This window comes from Argiope bruennichi, chromosome 11 (genome assembly GCF_947563725.1).
Source record: "Argiope bruennichi chromosome 11, qqArgBrue1.1, whole genome shotgun sequence".
NCBI classification, from domain to species: Eukaryota; Metazoa; Arthropoda; class Arachnida; order Araneae; family Araneidae; genus Argiope; species Argiope bruennichi.
In genome coordinates this window covers 2801972-2822326 of record NC_079161.1, presented here as the reverse complement: position 1 = coordinate 2822326, position 20355 = coordinate 2801972, and the positions used below count along the sequence as shown (strand labels likewise).

At 36.5% G+C, this 20355-nt stretch overlaps 1 protein-coding gene across 1 annotated transcript; it reads right to left on the bottom strand.

Annotated features, from left to right (window-relative positions):
* Positions 1-1624: 1624 nt before the first annotated feature.
* On the bottom strand, positions 1625-20050 carry LOC129957279 (platelet binding protein GspB-like). The gene is made up of 5 exons (XM_056069539.1): positions 19852-20050; positions 18362-18695; positions 5188-18254; positions 4575-4700; positions 1625-4005 (listed from the first exon to the last, which is right to left on the bottom strand). Exons 1-5 carry the CDS (start codon positions 20048-20050, stop codon positions 3938-3940), a joined length of 13794 nt encoding a protein of 4597 aa, XP_055925514.1. The 3' UTR covers positions 1625-3937.
* Positions 20051-20355: the final 305 nt, after the last annotated feature.

Sequence of the window (20355 nt, the reverse complement as noted above, 5' to 3'; positions counted from 1 at the left end):
GCTTCCTATTTACACTGATTTTCTTTCTTAGAAAAAAATAATAACCTTTTTCACATCAAAAAACTATCCAATTATCTGCTGAAATTTCTTGAAAAAAAGATTTTTCATTGTTCATTTAAAGGGAAAGGGAATTAAAAAATAATGAAAATGGACGTGAAAAATTATTTTTGTCCTTAATATCTAGCATTCATTATTGCTGGAATGTATCATTAATAATTGTTTGTGGGTTGTACCTATTATATGTTTTCTAAATAAAAGTTGGACATTAAAAATCAATATATAGTAATTTAGAGTACACAATTTACTTTAACCATTATGAAGGTTTCTTCATGTTACAGGTTTTCTTTATCAAGAGGCAAATAACATCCATTTCACTTTCCAGTTAGTAGTCAGAAGCAGGTAACATTTGCAAAATTCAGCATGGTCTTTAGAAATTAATTTACGTGAGCACACAGTCACTTTCAAACTTGTCCCATTGCTCCGCATTACCCTGTTGCCAGCATTCTTTCTACTCCTGGAATGTGTCGCGGAACTGCATTTGTCTAAGAGGACGAAGCCCCTTCTACGAATCGCATTGGCTTTTCGCAATACATCTCTCGTGTCATTCTAAAACTCCTTGCGCGTTTTATGGCATCCACATCCCTACGACTTTGCTGCATGATGCGCAGAGTTACGAGATTCCCCGCGAAATTCCAAGTTACGTTACGTTTGGATCGCAAAAGGGTAACGCACATGGTCACAAAAGCGACTTGTTGCACGGCTACCGATAAACACGATACGATATCTGTTGATGTTCTGATTTAAGGTTATCGAAATTCCCTCTGACTGTATGTACAGTTCTGAGCAGCTATCACGTGGCGTGTAACAGAACCAATACCTCGTCGTGTCTTGCAAGTTTAATGTATCAGCAGCAGAGCCGGATGACGCCCTTTAAAGGCCCTTATTCGATGCAAATCTGGGGGTATTTCATAACTTATTAAAGATTCGGTTTCACGTACAAAAAATATAAATTTAATATTTGAAAATAATATTATACAGAACGGTAAAAAAAAAAAAAAAAAAAAAAAAAAACGATTTTAATCTTATCTGAACATTATACAATTATAGGATCGAATATTATTATTTTTTTAATTTTAAGCAAACATAATAATTTTTAAAGACGATTAATTGTTATTAAAATAATGCTGCAAACAACACTTGCTTTTGATTTTATTAGTTGGGGGAACACGAACTCTGTAAATTCCATGAGGATACAAAAAAAATTGAAATTCCGGAAAGAAGAATATTCTATAGAGATTATTCTCTAATTTTCACGAAACATTTAGGTATATTATCCACCCCTTAAATCTGGGGGTCCCTACTAGTCACCAGTCTGATACGAAATAATCCATTCCTGATCATCAAAGTATAAGGAAATGTGATGTGTCATGACTAGATGATATGCTCAATTCTATCACATGATTGTGTCGTCATATATATATATATATATATATATATATATATATATATATATATATATATATATATTGGCTGAACAAATTGCAACAAGCAGTATATAATGCAGTGAAATTTATTTCCAAACCATACATAATTATATATATATATCATTATTATATCAGGTATCATTTGCAAAATGTGGCAATCAGATTCTCAATTGGCATTCCTGAAAAAAGTAAAACATATCATTCAAAATTATTTGCATAGGTATATTTAAATAAAAGCAAATCATTTTCCCATTATTTTTATTTTATATTTAAACTTGGTCTTTATGTTGAATGTTTTAGTACCTTTATTTTTGTGAAAAACTTCAGCAATTATGAAAAACAGCACAGTGAAATCATCTCATATGATTCCTTTAAGTTTTATGATAAAAATCTTTCTCTTTTATAATTAGTTGAGTTTAAATGATAATTAGAAGAATCAACTATCAAAGAGTACAGAATTCAGTGAGAGTAAATATAGAGAGGTTGGAATTAAAATACAGGTGTTTAAATACATTTGAGAGAAAGTGCTGGGCAAAATCCAACGACATTTCGTATACATGCTACTTAAATTATAGAACATTCATAAAAATTATTCATATTTTTGTCACTAAATTGTGTTCCATCCGACAAATTTTGAACTGTAAAATAGACCTAAAAAATTGAAATGCCTTAAGTGATTGCTTAACATCCTTTAATTGGCATTTTAACTTGAGCATTTTTTAACAAATGGATTTTTTTTAATTTACAATATACAAAAAAGTTCTTCGAATGTGAATTACCACAATTTTTGTTTGCCTGATTTTACTCCTTGTGACTTTTGGTTGTAGGAGTTCGCTTAAAACGGATTATACGAACCAGAGATACGATTAATTTAACAGATTTAAAAGAATATATACAGTTAACATCAAATATATCCTTCTGCAATCGACTATTATTTCGAGAAGTAATCTGTTAAATTTTGTTTTTTTTAAAAAAAAGCAGCCTGTTATGGTTGAAGAAAACGAGTATTCGAAAAATCTCTGTAGGTACTTTTCTATCTGTTAGAATTTACAGAACGAAAAAAAAAATATTCTAAAAGTGTTCTTCTACAATTACAAATGGCATCATAATTTCCAATTTTATAACAAAGTAACGAATATTAAATTCAAAGTTAATATCTTGTTTCAGTTCTTAAGCTTAAATTCGTCCTCTTAAACCATAATGTTTGTAATATTTTTTGAAAAGCAACTGCCACAAAATAAAATTTTATTTGAGATTTTTTTTTAATTTAATGTTCTTTTCTTTTGGAAATGATATTATGATACCATTTGAAGTTGTAAAATTGCCCTTTTTAATGAAACTTTTTTCAATCCCCGAATTATTATTGATAGAAAAGTACCTAAACACATTTATCCTACTTCTTACTAGAAAGTGAAATTAAAAAAAAAATAATGTAGATATTGAGTGGACGCATGTAAGTGATTTTAATGCGAACACAATAAGTCCATGTTCCATTTATTTGTCTTTTGCGTGTTGATGCATCATATGCACTCCGATAGGTCAGTCAGGATTTCACAATCCGAAGAACTTCAATTGTACTGAATAAACGGCCATCAAGACATTCTGGTAGGCGAAAATTTGGATAATAAGTTAAAGTTCAGAAACTCAGTAAGAAAAAATAAGGCACAGAGTACATTTGGTTTTAATTTGTGAATAAATCTAAGCATGTAAGAGGGAAAAAACCGTAAAATTTTCTGCTTGAAAAAGCCATCACAAAATAAATTGTGTATGCAAATTTATAATATGCTTATGCAATTAAATTCAATTTCAATAATGCAATAAAAAGGTTTTAATTTATTCAAAAATACAAAAAAAGCTGACTACTTCGAGTCATTAACCTGTTTTTCCGCACTCTCAAATATCTGATTTTGAACATCTGCCCACCCTTTTCATGCACTTTAAAGTCTTTTCTTAGCATGAAAACATATCGCCATTCGCAGGACTCATCTAATCTGTAAATTATCCTCAGTGCCAGAGAGATTATTTCTGTGTAAACATATGTAAAATCATCATAAAAAAAACACCTCAAACTGACAGATATAACACCCTGAAGTTGGAAAAAGAGGGATAAGGGTGAGATGGCATAAGTGCCGTGTCTCATCACTCGTGACAGAAAACAACCGCCCATGATTTGGAAAGGATTCGTTCACTGATGCACAGTCACTGATTTTTAATATTATTTTCTCAGTTCTGCTAGTTTTGTTTCCATTTCTTTTAAAGGAAAAAAAAAAAAACGATTTGGTGGAAAATTAATTCGAATAATTCCTAAAAAGGGGTTTGAACTCATTGAGGTCTGTCCGTTAAAATTCAGAAGGGAAACAAGATTTGAATGCTTAACAATAAAAATAATTTCACAATGCATACTTCACATTGAAGAAATGCAAAATATGCAAGAAGAAGGAATACAGAACTTTTTAAGATGACATGTCACTTGTGTCGTAGTCACTATCAGATGAGCTATAGCTGTAAGAATAAGACGAATCTGGAAAGATAAGAATAAAACAAATTATTTATAATTAATGGCAAAAAATATTCAAATCACGGAAGCAAAGCTCTTTAGTAGCAGCCCTTATTCGCAACCGTGTCTTAATGCAAAAATGTCCAATTACGCAGTACACACAAAAGGTCTACTAAATATTTGTTAATCTTAGCTATTTTTCTTGAACGAGCTATTTATTATTGCTGCTTAATTAGAATATGAGAAAATAATAACTATGTGAAATGTCTTTTAGCATAAAATACAAGAAGCAAATTCGGAAACTGAATAAAAATTGAGATAGTTTAGTTCCTGAAAAATTAGAAAATTTATTTCAGAACATTGTAGATCATTTTTAAACAATAGGAAGATTTCACTGATTTCAAACACTAATTAATTAGTTTCGACATAATTAGAATAAAACTATCATTTCAAGAGAGATAAAAGATTATGCTTATACGATTATCACAGCTGACATATTTATAGGAGTTCAACAACGTTTTTCTTGTAAGTAAATGTTTTCGTGGGGATGAAAAAAAATTTCTTTTATTAATTACTAGACAATGAATATTCACCAGAGAATCCGGAATCTTCAAGTGCCATGGTTTCGTCGGATGCACTGCCTTTTGACGTTGCTACATCCGATGCATCATCTGGAGTTGTAGTTTCATCTGATACACCAGTAGGTGTCAGTGATTCATCTGCAAGCTCAAATAGATTATAAATATTTACTTTTAATCGAGATCATATAGTACGAATAATAGCAAAATTAATTGAGATAAATATCTACATTAAAAAATCAATCCTTATATTTTAATTAACTTGGAACTTTAAATAAATATAATAAGAAAGTATTCAATTTTTTGTAGTAATTTACATAGAGAAATTAAAATAAAAAAAAATCTAAATTACTGCAACCATCAGTGACACATTGCTCTATTATAAAGAAAACAATTATTTCAAATATCTGATCGAACATCATAATACTACAGGAAGGAAATAGTAGCCTTTATATCTATGAATTCAAACTCAAGAATTTAATGAAAATATCTAAATAGAATGATATTTTAAAACACTCTTCCATTTAGCATTTCTTTATGTTTTTCAGAGAACTTTTGCACCTGAAATATATTTAAGTTTATCATTGGAAAAATGAAATTGAATGCATCGACATTAAATATTTCCCACCTGAAACACTGGTATCGCCACGTTTAGAAGGAGCAGGCTGAGTTGCAGAAACCTCTGTTGATTCCGATGACGTCGAGGAAGAATTTTCATATACTTCTGATGCAGCAGAGGAAGAATTTTCAGAAGCTTCTGAAGAAGAGGAGGAAGAGTCTCCAGATGCTTCTTTTGAAGACGATGAAGAATTTTCTGATGCTTCTGATGAAGCCAATGAAGAGTTTTCAGACACTTCTATTGAAGTAGAAGAAGAATCTTCAGATGCTTGTGATAAAGAAAAAGAAGAATCTTCAATTGCTTCTGATGAAGCCGAGACAGAATTTTTAGATGCTTCTGATAAAGACGAGGAAGAATTTTCAGATGCGTCTGATGAAACAGAGGAGGAATCTATAGATGCTACTGAAGAAGTCGAGGAAGAATTTACATATGCTTTTGACGAAGCCGAAGATGAATTTTCAGATGTTTCTGATGAGGAAGAATTTTCAGATGCTTCTGATGAATCCGAGGAAGAATCTTCAGATACTTGTGATGAAGAAAAGGCAGAATCTTCATTTCCTTCTTTTGAAGCAGAGGAAGAATTTCCTGAACCTTCTGATGAAGCCGAGAGAGAATCTTCAGACTTTTCTGTTGATGTCGAGGAAGAATTTCCAGACGCTAATGAAGAATTCGACGAATAATTTTCAGATGGTTCTAATAAAGCCGAGGAAGAATTTTCGAACTCTTCTGATGAAGTAGAGGAAGAATTTTTAGAAGCTTCTGATGAAAGGGAGGAAGAATTTTCAGATGCTTCTGATGAAGCCGAGGAAGAATTTTCAGATGCTTCAGGTGAATCCGAGAAAGAATCTTCAGATTCTTCTGATGACGTAGCATTTTCAGATGCTTCTAAAGAAACCGAGGAAGAAATTTCAGATTTTCCTGTTAAAGCACTGGAAGAATTTCCAGATGCTTCTGATGAATACGGGGAAGAATCTTCAGATGCTTCTGATGAAGACGAGGAAGTATCTGCTGAGGCTTCTAATGAAGCCAAGGAAGAATCTTCGGATGTTTCTTTTGAAGGAGAGGAAGAATTTTCTAAAGATTCTAATGAAGTCGAGGAAGAGTTTTCAGTTGATTCTGATGAAACGGAGTAAAAATATTCAGACGTTTCTGATGAAGGAGAGGAATCAGAATTTTCAGATGCTTCTGTGAAGGAATTATCTTCAGATGCTTTTGATGAAGTGGAAGAAGTATTTTCAAATGCTTCTGATGAAGTTGAGGATGAATTTTCAGATATTACATTTGAAGCCGTGGAAGAATTTTCAGATGCTTCTGATAAAGACGATGAATTATCTTCAAATAATTCTGATGATGACGAAGGAGAATTTTCAGATTCTTCTGATGAAACCGAGGTAGAATTTTCAGATGCTTCTGATGAAGACGTGGAAGAATTTTCAAATGCTTCTGAAGAAGTTGAGGAAGAATTTGCAGATGTTTCATTTGAAGCCGTGGAAGAATTTTCAGATGCTTCTGATGAAGTCGAGGATAAATGTTCAGATATTTCATTTGAAGCCGTGAAAGAATTTTCGGCTGCGTCTGATGAAGGCGTGGAAGAAGCTTCAGATTCTCCTGGTGATGGCGAGGAAGAATTTTCTGACGCTTCTGATGATTCTGTGGAAAAATCTACAGATGCTTCTGATGAAGGCGAGGAAGAATTTTCAGATGCTCCTGATGAAGACAAGGAATCATTTTCAGACGATTCTGATGTAGTCGAAGAAGAAATTTCAGAAGATTCTGATGAAGTCGACGAAGAATTTTCAGATTTTCCTAATGAAGCCAAGGAAGAATCTTCAGATGCTTCTTTTGAAGGAGAGGATGAATTTTCAGAAGCTTCTAAGGAAGCAGAGGAAGAGTTGTCAGTTGCTTCAGATGAAGCGGAGTAAGAATATTCAGACGCTTCTGATGAAGGAGACGAAGAATTTTCAGATGCTCCTGATGAAGTAGAGGAAGAATCTTCAGATGCTTCTGATGAAGGCGAGGCAGAATTTTCAGATGCTTCTGATGAAGACGAAAAAGAATTTTCAGATGCTTCTGATGAAGTTGAGGATGAATTTTCAGATGATTCATTTGAAGACGTGGAAGAATTTTCGGATGCTTCTGATGAAGCCGAGGAAGAGTTTTCAGCTGCTTCTGATGAAGCGGAGTAAGAATATTCAGACGCTTCTGATGAAGGAGAAGAAGAATTTTCAGATGCTTCTGATGAAGACAATGAATTATCCTCAAATGCTTCTGATGATGACGAAGAAGAATTTTCAGATGCTTCTGATGAAGTCGAGGATGAATTTTCAGATATTTCCTTTGAAGCCGTGGAAGAATTTTCGGATGCTTCTGAAGATGCCAAGGGAGAGTCTTCAGATTTTCCTGTTGAAGCCGTGGAAGAATTTCCAGATGCTTCTGATGAAGCCGGTGAAGATTCTTCAGATGCATCTGATGAAGAAAGGGAAGAATCTTCAGATGCTTCTGATGAAGCCGGGGCAGAATTTTGTGATGCTTTTGGTGAAGACGTTGTAGAATTTTCAGATTCTTCTGATGAAGGCGAGGATAAATTTTCAGATGTTTCATTTGAAGACGTGGGAGAATTTTCTAAAGCTTCTGATGAAGCCGATGAAGAGTTTTCAGGTACTTCTGATGAAGCAGAGTAAGAATATTCAGACGTTTCTGATGAAGGAGAGGAAGAATTTTCAGATGCTTTTGATGAAGCAGATGAAGAATCTTCAGAGGCGTCTGATGAAGCAGAAGCAGAAACTTCAGATGCTACTGAAGAATTAAAGGAAGAATCTTCAGATACTACTGAAGAAGTAGAGGAAGAATCTTCAGATGCTACTGACGAAGTCGATGATGGATTTTTAGATGCTTTTGATGAAGACGAAGAAGTATTTTCAGATGCTTCTGATGCAGCTGAGGAAGAATTTTCAGATGCTTCAGATGAAGTGGAGGAAGAATCTTCAAACATTTCTGATGATGCCGAGTAAGAATTTTCAAATGCTTCTGATGAAGCCGAGGAAGAATCTTCAGATGCTTCTGATGAAGCCGAAGCGGAATTTTCGGACTCTTCCGATGAAGTAAAGGAAGAAGTTTCAGAAGCTTCTGATGGAGCAGAGGAAGAATCTCCAGACGCTACTGAAGAAGCCGATGATGAATTTTCAGATGCTTCTGATGAAGCGGAGTAAGAATAATCAGACGCTTCTGATGAAGGAGAGGCAGAAATTTCAGATGCTTCTGATGGAGCAGAGGAAGAATCTCCAGACGCTACTGAAGAAATCGATGAAGAATTTTCAGATGCTTCTGATGAAGCGGAGTAAGAATAATCAGACGCTTCTGATGAAGGAGAGGAAGAACTTTCAGATGCTCGTGATGAAGCAGAGGAAGAATCTTCAGATGCATCTGATGAAGCCGAGTCAGAATTTTCAGATGCTTCTGCTGAAGACGTTGAAGAATTTTCAGATGCTTCTGATGAAGGCGATGAAGAGTTTTCCGTTGCTTCTGCTGAAGCGGAGTAAGAATATTCAGACGCTTCTGATGAAGGAGAGGAAGAATTTTCAGATACTTCTGATGAAGCAGATGAAGAATCTTCTGAAGCGTCTGATGAAGCCGAGGAAGAAATTTCTGATGCTTCTGATGAAGCGGAGGAAGTTTCTACAGATGCTTCTGATGAAGGCGTGGAAGAATCTTCAGATTCTCCTGAAGATGCCGAGAAAGAATTTTCTGATGCTTCTGATGAGTCCGAGGAAGAATCTACAGATGCTTCTGATGAAGTCGAGGAAGAATTTTCAGATGGTCCTGATGAAGACAAGGAATCGTTTTCGGACGATTCTGATGAAATCGAAGAAAAATTTTCAGATGCTACTGATAAAGTCGACGAAGAATATTCAGAAGATTCTGATGAAGCAGATGCAGAATCTTCAGATGCTCCTGAAGAATTAGAGGAAGAATCTTCAGATTCTACTGAAGAATTAGAGGAAGAATCTTCAGTTGGTACTGAAGAAGTAGATGTTGAATTTTCAGATGCTTTTGATGAAGACGAAGAAGAATTTTCAGATGCTTCTGATGCAGCGGAGGAAGAATTTTCATATGTTTCAGATGAAGCGGAGGAAGAATCTTCAGACACTTCTGATGATGCCAAGTAAGAATTTTCAGATGCTTCTGATGAAGACGAAGAAGAATTTTCAATTGCTTCTGATAAAGTCGACGATGAATTTGGAGATGTTTCTGTTGATGTCGCGGAAGAATTTTCAGATACTTCTGATGATGCCGAGGAATTATCTTCAGATTCTTCTGATGAAGCCGAAGCTGAATTTTCTGAATATTCTGATGATCCCGAGGAAGAATCTACAGATACTTCTGATGAAGCAGAGGAAGAATTTTTAGAGGCTTCTGTTGAAGCGGAGTAAGAATCTTCAGACGCTTCTAATGAAGCAGAGGATGAATTTTCAGATGCCTCTGATGAAGTCGAGGAATCATTTTCAGACGATTCTGGTGAAGTCGAAGAAGAATTTTCAGAACCCTCTGACGAAGCAGAGGCAGAATCTTCATATGCAACTGAAGAATTCGACGAAGAATTTTCAGAGGTTCCTAATGAAGCCGAGGAAGAATTTTCGGACTCTTCCGATGAAGTAAAGGAAGAATTTTCAGAAGCTTCTGATGAAAGCGAGGAAGAATTTTCAGATGCTTCTGATGGAGCAGAGGAAGAATCTCTAGACGCTACTGAAGAATTTTCAGATGCTTCTGATGAAGCGGAGTAAGAATAATCAGACGCTTCTGATGAAGGAGAGGCAGAACTTTCAGATGCTTCTGATAGAGAAGAGGAAGAATCTGCAGACGCTACTGAAGAAGTCGATGAAGAATTTTCAGATGCTTCTGATGAAGCGGAGTAAGAATAATCAGACGCTTCTGATGAAGGAGAGGAAGAATTTTCAGATGCTTCTGATGAAGGCGATGAAGAGTTTTCCTTTGCTTCTGCTGAAGCGGAGTAAGAATATTCAGATGCTTCTGATGAAGGAGAGGAAGAATTTTCAGATGCTTCTGATGAAGCAGATGAAGAATCTTCAGAAGCTTCTGACAAAGCTGATACAGAATCTTCAGATGCTACTGAAGAATTCGACGAAGAATTTTCAGATTTTCCTAATGAAGCCGAGGAAGAATTTTCGGACTCTTCCGATGAAGTAGAGGAAGAATTTTCAGAAGCTTCTGGTGAAAGCGAGGAAGAATTTTCAGATGCTTCTTTTGGAGCCGAGGAAGAATCTGCAGATGCTACTGAAGAAGTCGATGAAGAATTTTCAGATGCTTCTGATGAAGCAGAGGAAGAATTTTCAGATTTTCCTGTTGAAGCCGAGGAAGAATTCCCAGATGCTTTTGATGAAGCAGATGAAGAATCTTCAGAGGCGTCTGATGAAGCAGACGCAGAAACTTCAGATGCTACTGAAGAATTAGAGGAAGAATCTTCAGATACTACTGAAGAAGTAGAGGAGGAATCTTCAGATGCTACTGACGAAGTCGATGATGAATTTTCAGATGCTTTTGATGAAGTCGAAGAAGTATTTTTAGATGCTTCTGATGCAGCTGAGAAAGAATTTTCAGTTGCTTCAGATGAAGCGGAGGAGGAATCTTCAGACACTTCTGATGATGCAGAGTAAGAATTTTCCAATGCTTCTGATGAAGCCGAGGAAGAATCTTCATATGCTTCTGATGAAGCCAAAGCTGAATTTTCTGAAGATTCTGATGATCCTGAGGAAGAATCTTCAGACACTTCTGATGAAGCAGAGGATGAATTTTCAGATGCTTCTGATGAAGCCGAGGAATTATCTTCAGATGCTTCTGATGAATTCGAAGTAGAATTTTCAGATGCTTCTGATGAAGACATGGAAGAATTTTCAGATGCTTCTGATGAAGACATGGAAGAATTTTCAGATGCTTCTGATGAAGACATGGAAGAATTTTCAGATGCTTCTGATGAGTCCGAGGAAGAATCTACAGATGCTTCTGATGAAGGCGAGGAAGAATTTTCAGATGCTCCTGATGAAGACAAGGAATCGTTTTCGGACGATTCTGATGAAATCGAAAATGAATTTTCAGATGCTACTGATAAAGTCGACGAAGAATTTTCAGAAGCTTCTGATGAAGGCGAGGAAGTATTTTCAGATGAACCTGATGAAGACAAGGAATCGTTTTCAGACGATTCTGATGAAGTCGAAGAAAAATTTTCAGATGCTACTGATAAAGTCGACGAAGATTCAGAAGATTCTGATGAAGCAGATGCAGAATCTTCAGATGCTCCTGAAGAATTAGAGGAAGAATCTTCAGATTCTACTGAAGAAGTAGAGGAAGAATCTTCAGTTGGTACTGAAGAAGTCGATGTTGAATTTTCAGATGCTTTTGATGAAGACGAAGAATAATTTTCAGATGCTTCTGATGCAGCTGAGGAAGAATTTTCATATGCTTCAGATGAAGCGGAGGAAGAATCTTCAGACACTTCTGATGATGCCGAGTAAGAATTTTCAGATGCTTCTGATGAAGACGAAGAAGAATTTTCAATTGCTTCTGATAAAGTCGACGATGAATTTGGAGATGTTTCTGTTGATGTCGCGGAAGAATTTTCAGATACTTCTGATGATGCCGAGGAATTATCTTCAGATTCTTCTGATGAAGCCGAAGCTGAATTTTCTGAATATTCTGATGATCCCGAGGAAGAATCTACAGATACTTCTGATGAAGCAGAGGAAGAATTTTTAGAGGCTTCTGTTGAAGCGGAGTAAGAATCTTCAGACGCTTCTAATGAAGCAGAGGATGAATTTTCAGATGCCTCTGATGAAGTCGAGGAATCATTTTCAGACGATTCTGGTGAAGTCGAAGAAGAATTTTCAGAACCCTCTGACGAAGCAGAGGCAGAATCTTCATATGCAACTGAAGAATTCGACGAAGAATTTTCAGAGGTTCCTAATGAAGCCGAGGAAGAATTTTCGGACTCTTCCGATGAAGTAAAGGAAGAATTTTCAGAAGCTTCTGATGAAAGCGAGGAAGAATTTTCAGATGCTTCTGATGGAGCAGAGGAAGAATCTCTAGACGCTACTGAAGAAGCCAATGAAGAATTTTCAGATGCTTCTGATGAAGCGGAGTAAGAATAATCAGACGCTTCTGATGAAGGAGAGGCAGAACTTTCAGATGCTTCTGATAGAGAAGAGGAAGAATCTGCAGACGCTACTGAAGAAGTCGATGAAGAATTTTCAGATGCTTCTGATGAAGCGGAGTAAGAATAATCAGACGCTTCTGATGAAGGAGAGGAAGAATTTTCAGATGCTTCTGATGAAGCAGATGAAGAATCTTCAGAAGCTTCTGACAAAGCTGATACAGAATCTTCAGATGCTACTGAAGAATTCGACGAAGAATTTTCAGATTTTCCTAATGAAGCCGAGGAAGAATTTTCGGACTCTTCCGATGAAGTAGAGGAAGAATTTTCAGAAGCTTCTGGTGAAAGGGAGGAAGAATTTTCAGATGCTTCTTTTGGAGCCGAGGAAGAATCTGCAGATGCTACTGAAGAAGTCGATGAAGAATTTTCAGATGCTTCTGATGAAGCAGAGGAAGAATTTTCAGATTTTCCTGTTGAAGCCGAGGAAGAATTCCCAGATGCTTTTGATGAAGCAGATGAAGAATCTTCAGAGGCGTCTGATGAAGCAGACGCAGAAACTTCAGATGCTACTGAAGAATTAGAGGAAGAATCTTCAGATACTACTGAAGAAGTAGAGGAGGAATCTTCAGATGCTACTGACGAAGTCGATGATGAATTTTCAGATGCTTTTGATGAAGTCGAAGAAGTATTTTTAGATGCTTCTGATGCAGCTGAGAAAGAATTTTCAGTTGCTTCAGATGAAGCGGAGGAGGAATCTTCAGACACTTCTGATGATGCAGAGTAAGAATTTTCCAATGCTTCTGATGAAGCCGAGGAAGAATCTTCATATGCTTCTGATGAAGCCAAAGCTGAATTTTCTGAAGATTCTGATGATCCTGAGGAAGAATCTTCAGACACTTCTGATGAAGCAAAGGATGAATTTTCAGATGCTTCTGATGAAGCCGAGGAATTATCTTCAGATGCTTCTGATGAATTCGAAGTAGAATTTTCAGATGCTTCTGATGAAGACATGGAAGAATTTTCAGATGCTTCTGATGAAGACATGGAAGAATTTTCAGATGCTTCTGATGAGTCCGAGGAAGAATCTACAGATGCTTCTGATGAAGGCGAGGAAGAATTTTCAGATGCTCCTGATGAAGACAAGGAATCGTTTTCGGACGATTCTGATGAAATCGAAAATGAATTTTCAGATGCTACTGATAAAGTCGACGAAGAATTTTCAGAAGCTTCTGATGAAGGCGAGGAAGTATTTTCAGATGAACCTGATGAAGACAAGGAATCGTTTTCAGACGATTCTGATGAAGTCGAAGAAAAATTTTCAGATGCTACTGATAAAGTCGACGAAGATTCAGAAGATTCTGATGAAGCAGATGCAGAATCTTCAGATGCTCCTGAAGAATTAGAGGAAGAATCTTCAGATTCTACTGAAGAAGTAGAGGAAGAATCTTCAGTTGGTACTGAAGAAGTCGATGTTGAATTTTCAGATGCTTTTGATGAAGACGAAGAATAATTTTCAGATGCTTCTGATGCAGCTGAGGAAGAATTTTCATATGCTTCAGATGAAGCGGAGGAAGAATCTTCAGACACTTCTGATGATGCCGAGTAAGAATTTACAGATGCTTCTGATGAAGACGAAGAAGAATTTTCAATTGCTTCTGATGAAGTCGACGATGAATTTGGAGATGTTTCTGTTGATGTCGCGGAAGAATTTTCAGATACTTCTGATGATGCCGAGGAATTATCTTCAGATGCCTCTGATGAAGCCGAAGCTGAATTTTCTGAATATTCTGATGATCCCGAGGAAGAATCTACAGATACTTCTGATGAAGCAGAGGAAGAATTTTTAGAGGCTTCTGTTGAAGCGGAGTAAGAATCTTCAGACGCTTCTAATGAAGCAGAGGATGAATTTTCAGATGCCTCTGATGAAGTCGAGGAATCATTTTCAGACGATTCTGGTGAAGTCGAAGAAGATTTTTCAGAACCCTCTGACGAAGCAGAGGCAGAATCTTCATATGCAACTGAAGAATTCGACGAAGAATTTTCAGAGGTTCCTAATGAAGCCGAGGAAGAATTTTCGGACTCTTCCGATGAAGTAAAGGAAGAATTTTCAGAATCTTCTGATGAAAGCGAGGACGAATTTTCAGATGCTTCTGATGGAGCAGAGGAAGAACTTTCAGATGCTTCTGATAGAGCAGAGGAAGAATCTGCAGACGCTACTGAAGAAGTCGATGAAGAATTTTCAGATGCTTCTGATGAAGCGGAGTAAGAATAATCAGACGCTTCTGATGAAGGAGAGGAAGAACTTTCAGATGCTCGTGATGAAGCAGAGGAAGAATCTTCAGATGCTTCTGATGAAGGAGAGGAAGAACTTTCAGATGCTTCTGATGGAGCAGAGGAAGAATCTCTAGACGCTACTGAAGAAGCCGATGAAGAATTTTCAGATGCTTCTGATGGAGCAGAGGAAGAATCTCCAGACGCTACTGAAGAAGCCGATGAGGAATTTTCAGATGCTTCTGATGAAGCGGAGTAAGAATAATCAGACGCTTCTGATGAAGGAGAGGCAGAACTTTCAGATGCTTCTGATAGAGCAGAGGAAGAATCTGCAGACGCTACTGAAGAAGTCGATGAAGAATTTTCAGATGCTTCTGATGAAGCGGAGTAAGAATAATCAGACGCTTCTGATGAAGGAGAGGAAGAACTTTCAGATGCTCGTGATGAAGCAGAGGAAGAATCTTCAGATGCTTCTGATGAAGCCGAGTCAGAATTTTCAGATGCTTCTGCTGAAGACGTTGAAGAATTTTCAGATGCTTCTGATGAAGGCGATAAAGAGTTTTCCTTTGCTTCTGCTGAAGCGGAGTAAGAATATTCAGACGCTTCTGATGAAGGAGAGGAAGAATTTTCAGATGCTTCTGATGAAGCAGATGAAGAATCTTCAGAAGCTTTAGACGAAGCAGAGACAGAATCTTCAGATGCTACTGAAGAATTCGACGAAGAATTTTCAGATTTTCCTAATGAAGCCGAGGACGAATTTTCGGACTCTTCCGATGAAGTAGAGGAAGAATTTTCAGAAGCTTCTGGTGAAAGCGAGGAAGAATTTTCAGATGCTTCTGATGGAGCCGAGGAAGAATCTGCAGATGCTACTGAAGAAGTCGATGAAGAATTTTCAGATGCTTCTGATGAAGCAGAGGAAGAATTTTCAGATGCTTCTGAGGAAGCCGAGGAAGAAGCCTCTGATGTTTCTGATGAAACCAAGGAAGAATTTTCAGATTTTCCTGTTGAAGCCGAGGAATAATTCCCAGATGCTTTTGATGAAGCAGATGAAGAATCTTCAGAGGCGTCTGATGAAGCAGACGCAGAAACTTCAGATGCTACTGAAGAATTAGAGCAAGAATCTTCAGATACTACTGAAGAAGTAGAGGAGGAATCTTCAGATGCTACTGACGAAGTCGATGATGAATTTTCAGATACTTTTGATGAAGATGAAGAAGTATTTTCAGATGCTTCTGATGCAGCTGAGGAAGAATTTTCAGTTGCTTCAGATGAAGCGGAGGAGGAATCTTCAGACACTTCTGATGATGCAGAGTAAGAATTTTCCAATGCTTCTGATGAAGCCGAGGAAGAATCTTCATATGCGTCTGATGAAGCCGAAGCTGAATTTTCTGAAGATTCTGATGATCCTGAGGAAGAATCTTCAGACACTTCTGATGAAGCAGAGGATGAATTTTCAGATGCTTCTGATGAAGCCGAGGAATTATCTTCAGATGCTTCTGATGAAGTCGAAGTAGAATTTTCAGATGCTTCTGATGAAGACATGGAAGAATTTTCAGATGCTTCTGATGAAGCCGAAGCTGAATTTTCTGAAGATTCCGATGAACCTGAGGAAGAATCTTCAGACACTTCTGATGAAGCAGAGGATGAATTTTCAGATGCTTCTAATGAAGCCGAGGAATTATCTTCAGATACTTCTGATGAAGTCGAAGTAGAATTTTGAGATGCTTCTGATGAAGACATGGAAGAATTTTCAGATGCTTCCGATGAAGACATGGAAGAATTTTCAGATGCTTCTGATGAAGACATGGAAGAATTTTCAGATTCTTCTGATGAAGTCGAGGTTGAATTTTCAGATGTTTCGTTTGAAGCCGTGGAAGAATCTTCAGACACTTCTGATGAAGCCGAGGGAGAATCTTCAGATTCTTCTGATGAAGGCGTGGAAGAATCTTCAGATTCTCCTGATGATGCCAAGGAAGAATTTTCTGATGCTTCTGATGATTCCGAGAAAGAATATTCAGATGCTTCTGATGAAGGCGAGGAATCATTTTCAGACGATTCTGATGAAGTCGAAGAAGAATTTTCAGAAGCTTTTGATGAAGCAGACGCAGAATCTTCAGATGCTACTGAAGATTTAGAGGATGAATCTTCAGATGCTACTAAAGAAGTAGGGGAAGAATCTTCAGATGCTACTGAAGAAGTCGATGATGAATCTTCAGATGCTTTTGATGAAGACGAAGAAGTATTTTCAGATGCTTCTGATGCCGCTGAGGAAGAATTTTCAGATGCTTCTGATGAAGCGGAAGAAGAATCTTCAGACACTTCTGATGAAGCCGAGGCTGAATTTTCTGACGATTCTGATGATCCTGAGGAAGAATCTACAGATACTTCTGATGAAGCAGAGGAAGAATTTTTAGAGGCTTCTGATGAAGCGGGGTAAGAATCTTCAGACGCTTCCGATGAAGCAGAGGATGAATTTTCAGATGCTTCTGATGAAGTCGAGGGGTAATGTGCGGATGCTTCTGAAGTCAACGAAGAATTTTCAAATGCTTCTGATGAAGTAGAGGAAGAGTCTTGAGATGCGTCTGAAGAAGTCGAGTTATTATCTTTAGATGCTACTGAAGATGTCGATGATGAATTTTCAGATGCTTCTGATGCAGCCGAGGAAGAATTTTCAGATGCTTCTGATGATTCCGAGGAAGAATCTACATATGATTCTGATGTCGTCGAGGAGGAATCTCCAAATGCTGCCGAAGAAGTCGACGAAGAATCTTCAGATTCTTCTGATGAAATCGACGAAGAATTTTCAGATGCTTCTGATGAAATCGAGGAAGAATTTTCAGATGCTTCTGATGATTCCGAGGAAGAATCTACAGATGCTGCTGAAGAAGTAGACGAAGAATTTTCAGATGCTTGTGATGAAGTCGACGAAGAATTTTCAGATGCTTCTGATAAAGCCGAGGAAGAATTTTCGGATGTTTCTGATGAAGCGGAGGCAAAATCTTCAGACGCGTCTATTGAAGTCGAGGAAGAATTTTCAGATACGTCTGATGAAGTCGATGAAGTATCTTTAGATGCTACTGAGGAAGGTGAGGATGAATTTTCAGATGCTTCTGATGAATCCGAAGAGGAACTTTCAGATGCTTCTCCTGATACGAATGAAGAATCTTCTTTTGACTCTGAAGAGAAAGAGCCTTCTGTTGATCCTAAAGCAGTTGAAGAAGACGCAGAATATTCTTCTTCTCCTTCTGATGAATAAGGGTTAGTTGATTGTGAAGAAGATGAGAAAGAACTTTCTCTTGATTCTGAAGAAGACGAGGAAGATTCTAGTTTTGATTTTGATTTGGAAGAGTAAGTACTTTCTTTTGATTCTAATGAGGACGAGTAAGCACCATCATTTGATTCTGAGGAAGATGTGAATGACCCATCTTTGGATCCTGTTGAAGGATATTTACTTGAATCAGATGATGACGAGAACGATACTTCTTTTGATTCTGAAGAAAAAGATAGAAGTTCTTTTTTTGATTCCGATGATGAGGAAGTTGAAGCTTCTTTTGATCCTGAAGAAGATGAAGAATATTCTTCCTTGGATTCTGAAGATGAAGAATATTTTCCTCTGAATCTGATGAAGGAGTTTGTTTTGACTCTGATGAGGAAGAAGAAGAACTTTTATTCGAACTTGATGAAGTTGAGGGTGAATTTTCTTTTGATTCCAATGAAGACGAGGAGGAGTCTTTTGATTCTGAAGAAGACGAGAAAGGGCTTCCAGTTGATGATGAAGATGATCCTTTTGTTGATTCTGAGGAAGACGTTTCTTTAGATTCAGAGGAAGACGAGGAAGATTCTTGTCTTGATTCTGATGAATAATCTTCATTTGATTGTGATGAAGACGAGAAAGAATTTTCTACTGATTCTGAGGAAAACTTAAAAGATTCTTCTTTTGATTCTGATGAAGACGAGGAAGATTCTTCTTTGGATTCTGATGAAGATGAGGAAGAATCTTGTTTTGATTCTGATGAGGACGAGAAAGAGTCTTCATATGTTTCTGATGAGGACGAGGAAGAATCTTCAGATGTTTCTGATGAGGCTTTTGATGAAAAATAAAAATCGTTATTTATGTCAATACATGAATCATTAGTTTTGAAAAATTCATAAAAGAATTTCTTTAATTTAATAGTTAAGAGTTTTTTAAGTCATTTTATTCCTATATTAACCATAATGTTTAGAATGTGTCAGATCAACAAAGATATTTTTTCAAATATTGTGACTCAAGAAACGGGATGTAATATCTTTTTAGATATTAAAAATGCATTTGGATATTTGTAATTTATTTAAAGTTTCTCTTAAATAAACGTTGAAAATAAATTTTCCTCATACTTATTAGCAAGTAGTTAGTTATTTGCCATTCAGCATATAATTACTTTAACACCCTACAATACTACTGATTTTCGGGTATTTTTTTTGGAAAATATGGCAATTCGGTAGTTATAAATTTGTGAAATAGTTTTTTTTCAGAAGCATTTTAGCATGTGGTTTAGAAATTTCAGAACCTTACCAAAACAAACATTTGAAACCTGTTACGCCCTTTGTCTAGAAAGTTAACGAAAAAAAAAGTAGTTTATAGATGTACTAAATAAATGGTTAGACGATTCGTAAAATGAAAAAAAATTAATTGATAAGTATTTTTACAATAATTATTAGAGTTAAAAGCATTTTAATGCCATGTAACCTTTAAATTAACTCTTGCATGCTAATGTGTCGATTAGTTATATATGAATTAGAAACTAGATATGTAATTAATATCTTCAATTAAAATTAAATAATATATACATGAATTTAATGCTGTAATTCCCTTCTATTGGAATTTAAATTTACATAAATGTTGTAACCATCTACTTTATAAATCAAATTATCAATTTTTCAATTCTCCATAGTTTCAACGCTTTGCAATTATTATGCACCTTAAAACAATTGTTAAAGAGCCCTTAAAGCATTTTTATTTTATTGGCCTGTGAATATGTTAAAGAATTTGTTTCAGATTTATAAAGGGTTGATTGGCACTTTCTCTATTTTAGGAAATCAAGATATTTTTGATGCTGCCATCACGTGAGCTTACTTACGAAACTTATTTTTTTAAATTCTACTATACGCATATTATTTTTCTTTCATAAAGGGATTGACCAAAATAATGGAAAAACAATACAAAAATTAACCGTTTTGCATCTAATATGGAGAGGGAGAACCTTTGGCAGTTAAAACAGCTTCAACCCTCCTTGAAATGGACATATACAAGTTCTGCATGACGGTAAGTGCGATGTTGTACCATTCTTCAAGCAGAAACTGCTCTAACCTCCTGATATTCTCAGAAGAGGACGGGTTCACATTCCTTCTTCCAAAACAGACTGGGCAGGCTTCACGGAAGATGTATAACTGAGTCCTCATGTTCCTGAAACCATGAATGAACAGTTCGACTACGGTGAATAGGGGGATTATCTTTTTGATACGTGCAATCTCCATACGAAAAAATGTCTGTGCCGTAGAGTGCAGGTGGTTTGCCAAAAGAGTAACATTATCATTGCTAGTGACCTGTCCATGTAAGATGAAAAAGGGACCTACTTAAAACAGCGAGATGAGGCTCAAACCAATACGGTGCCTACCCCTAATGATTCTCTATAGGAAAGGAAACAGTCTAGGTTATAGGATTCTGCGAAAGTTCGCCCCATATAAACCTGGTTGGTGATAGGAAG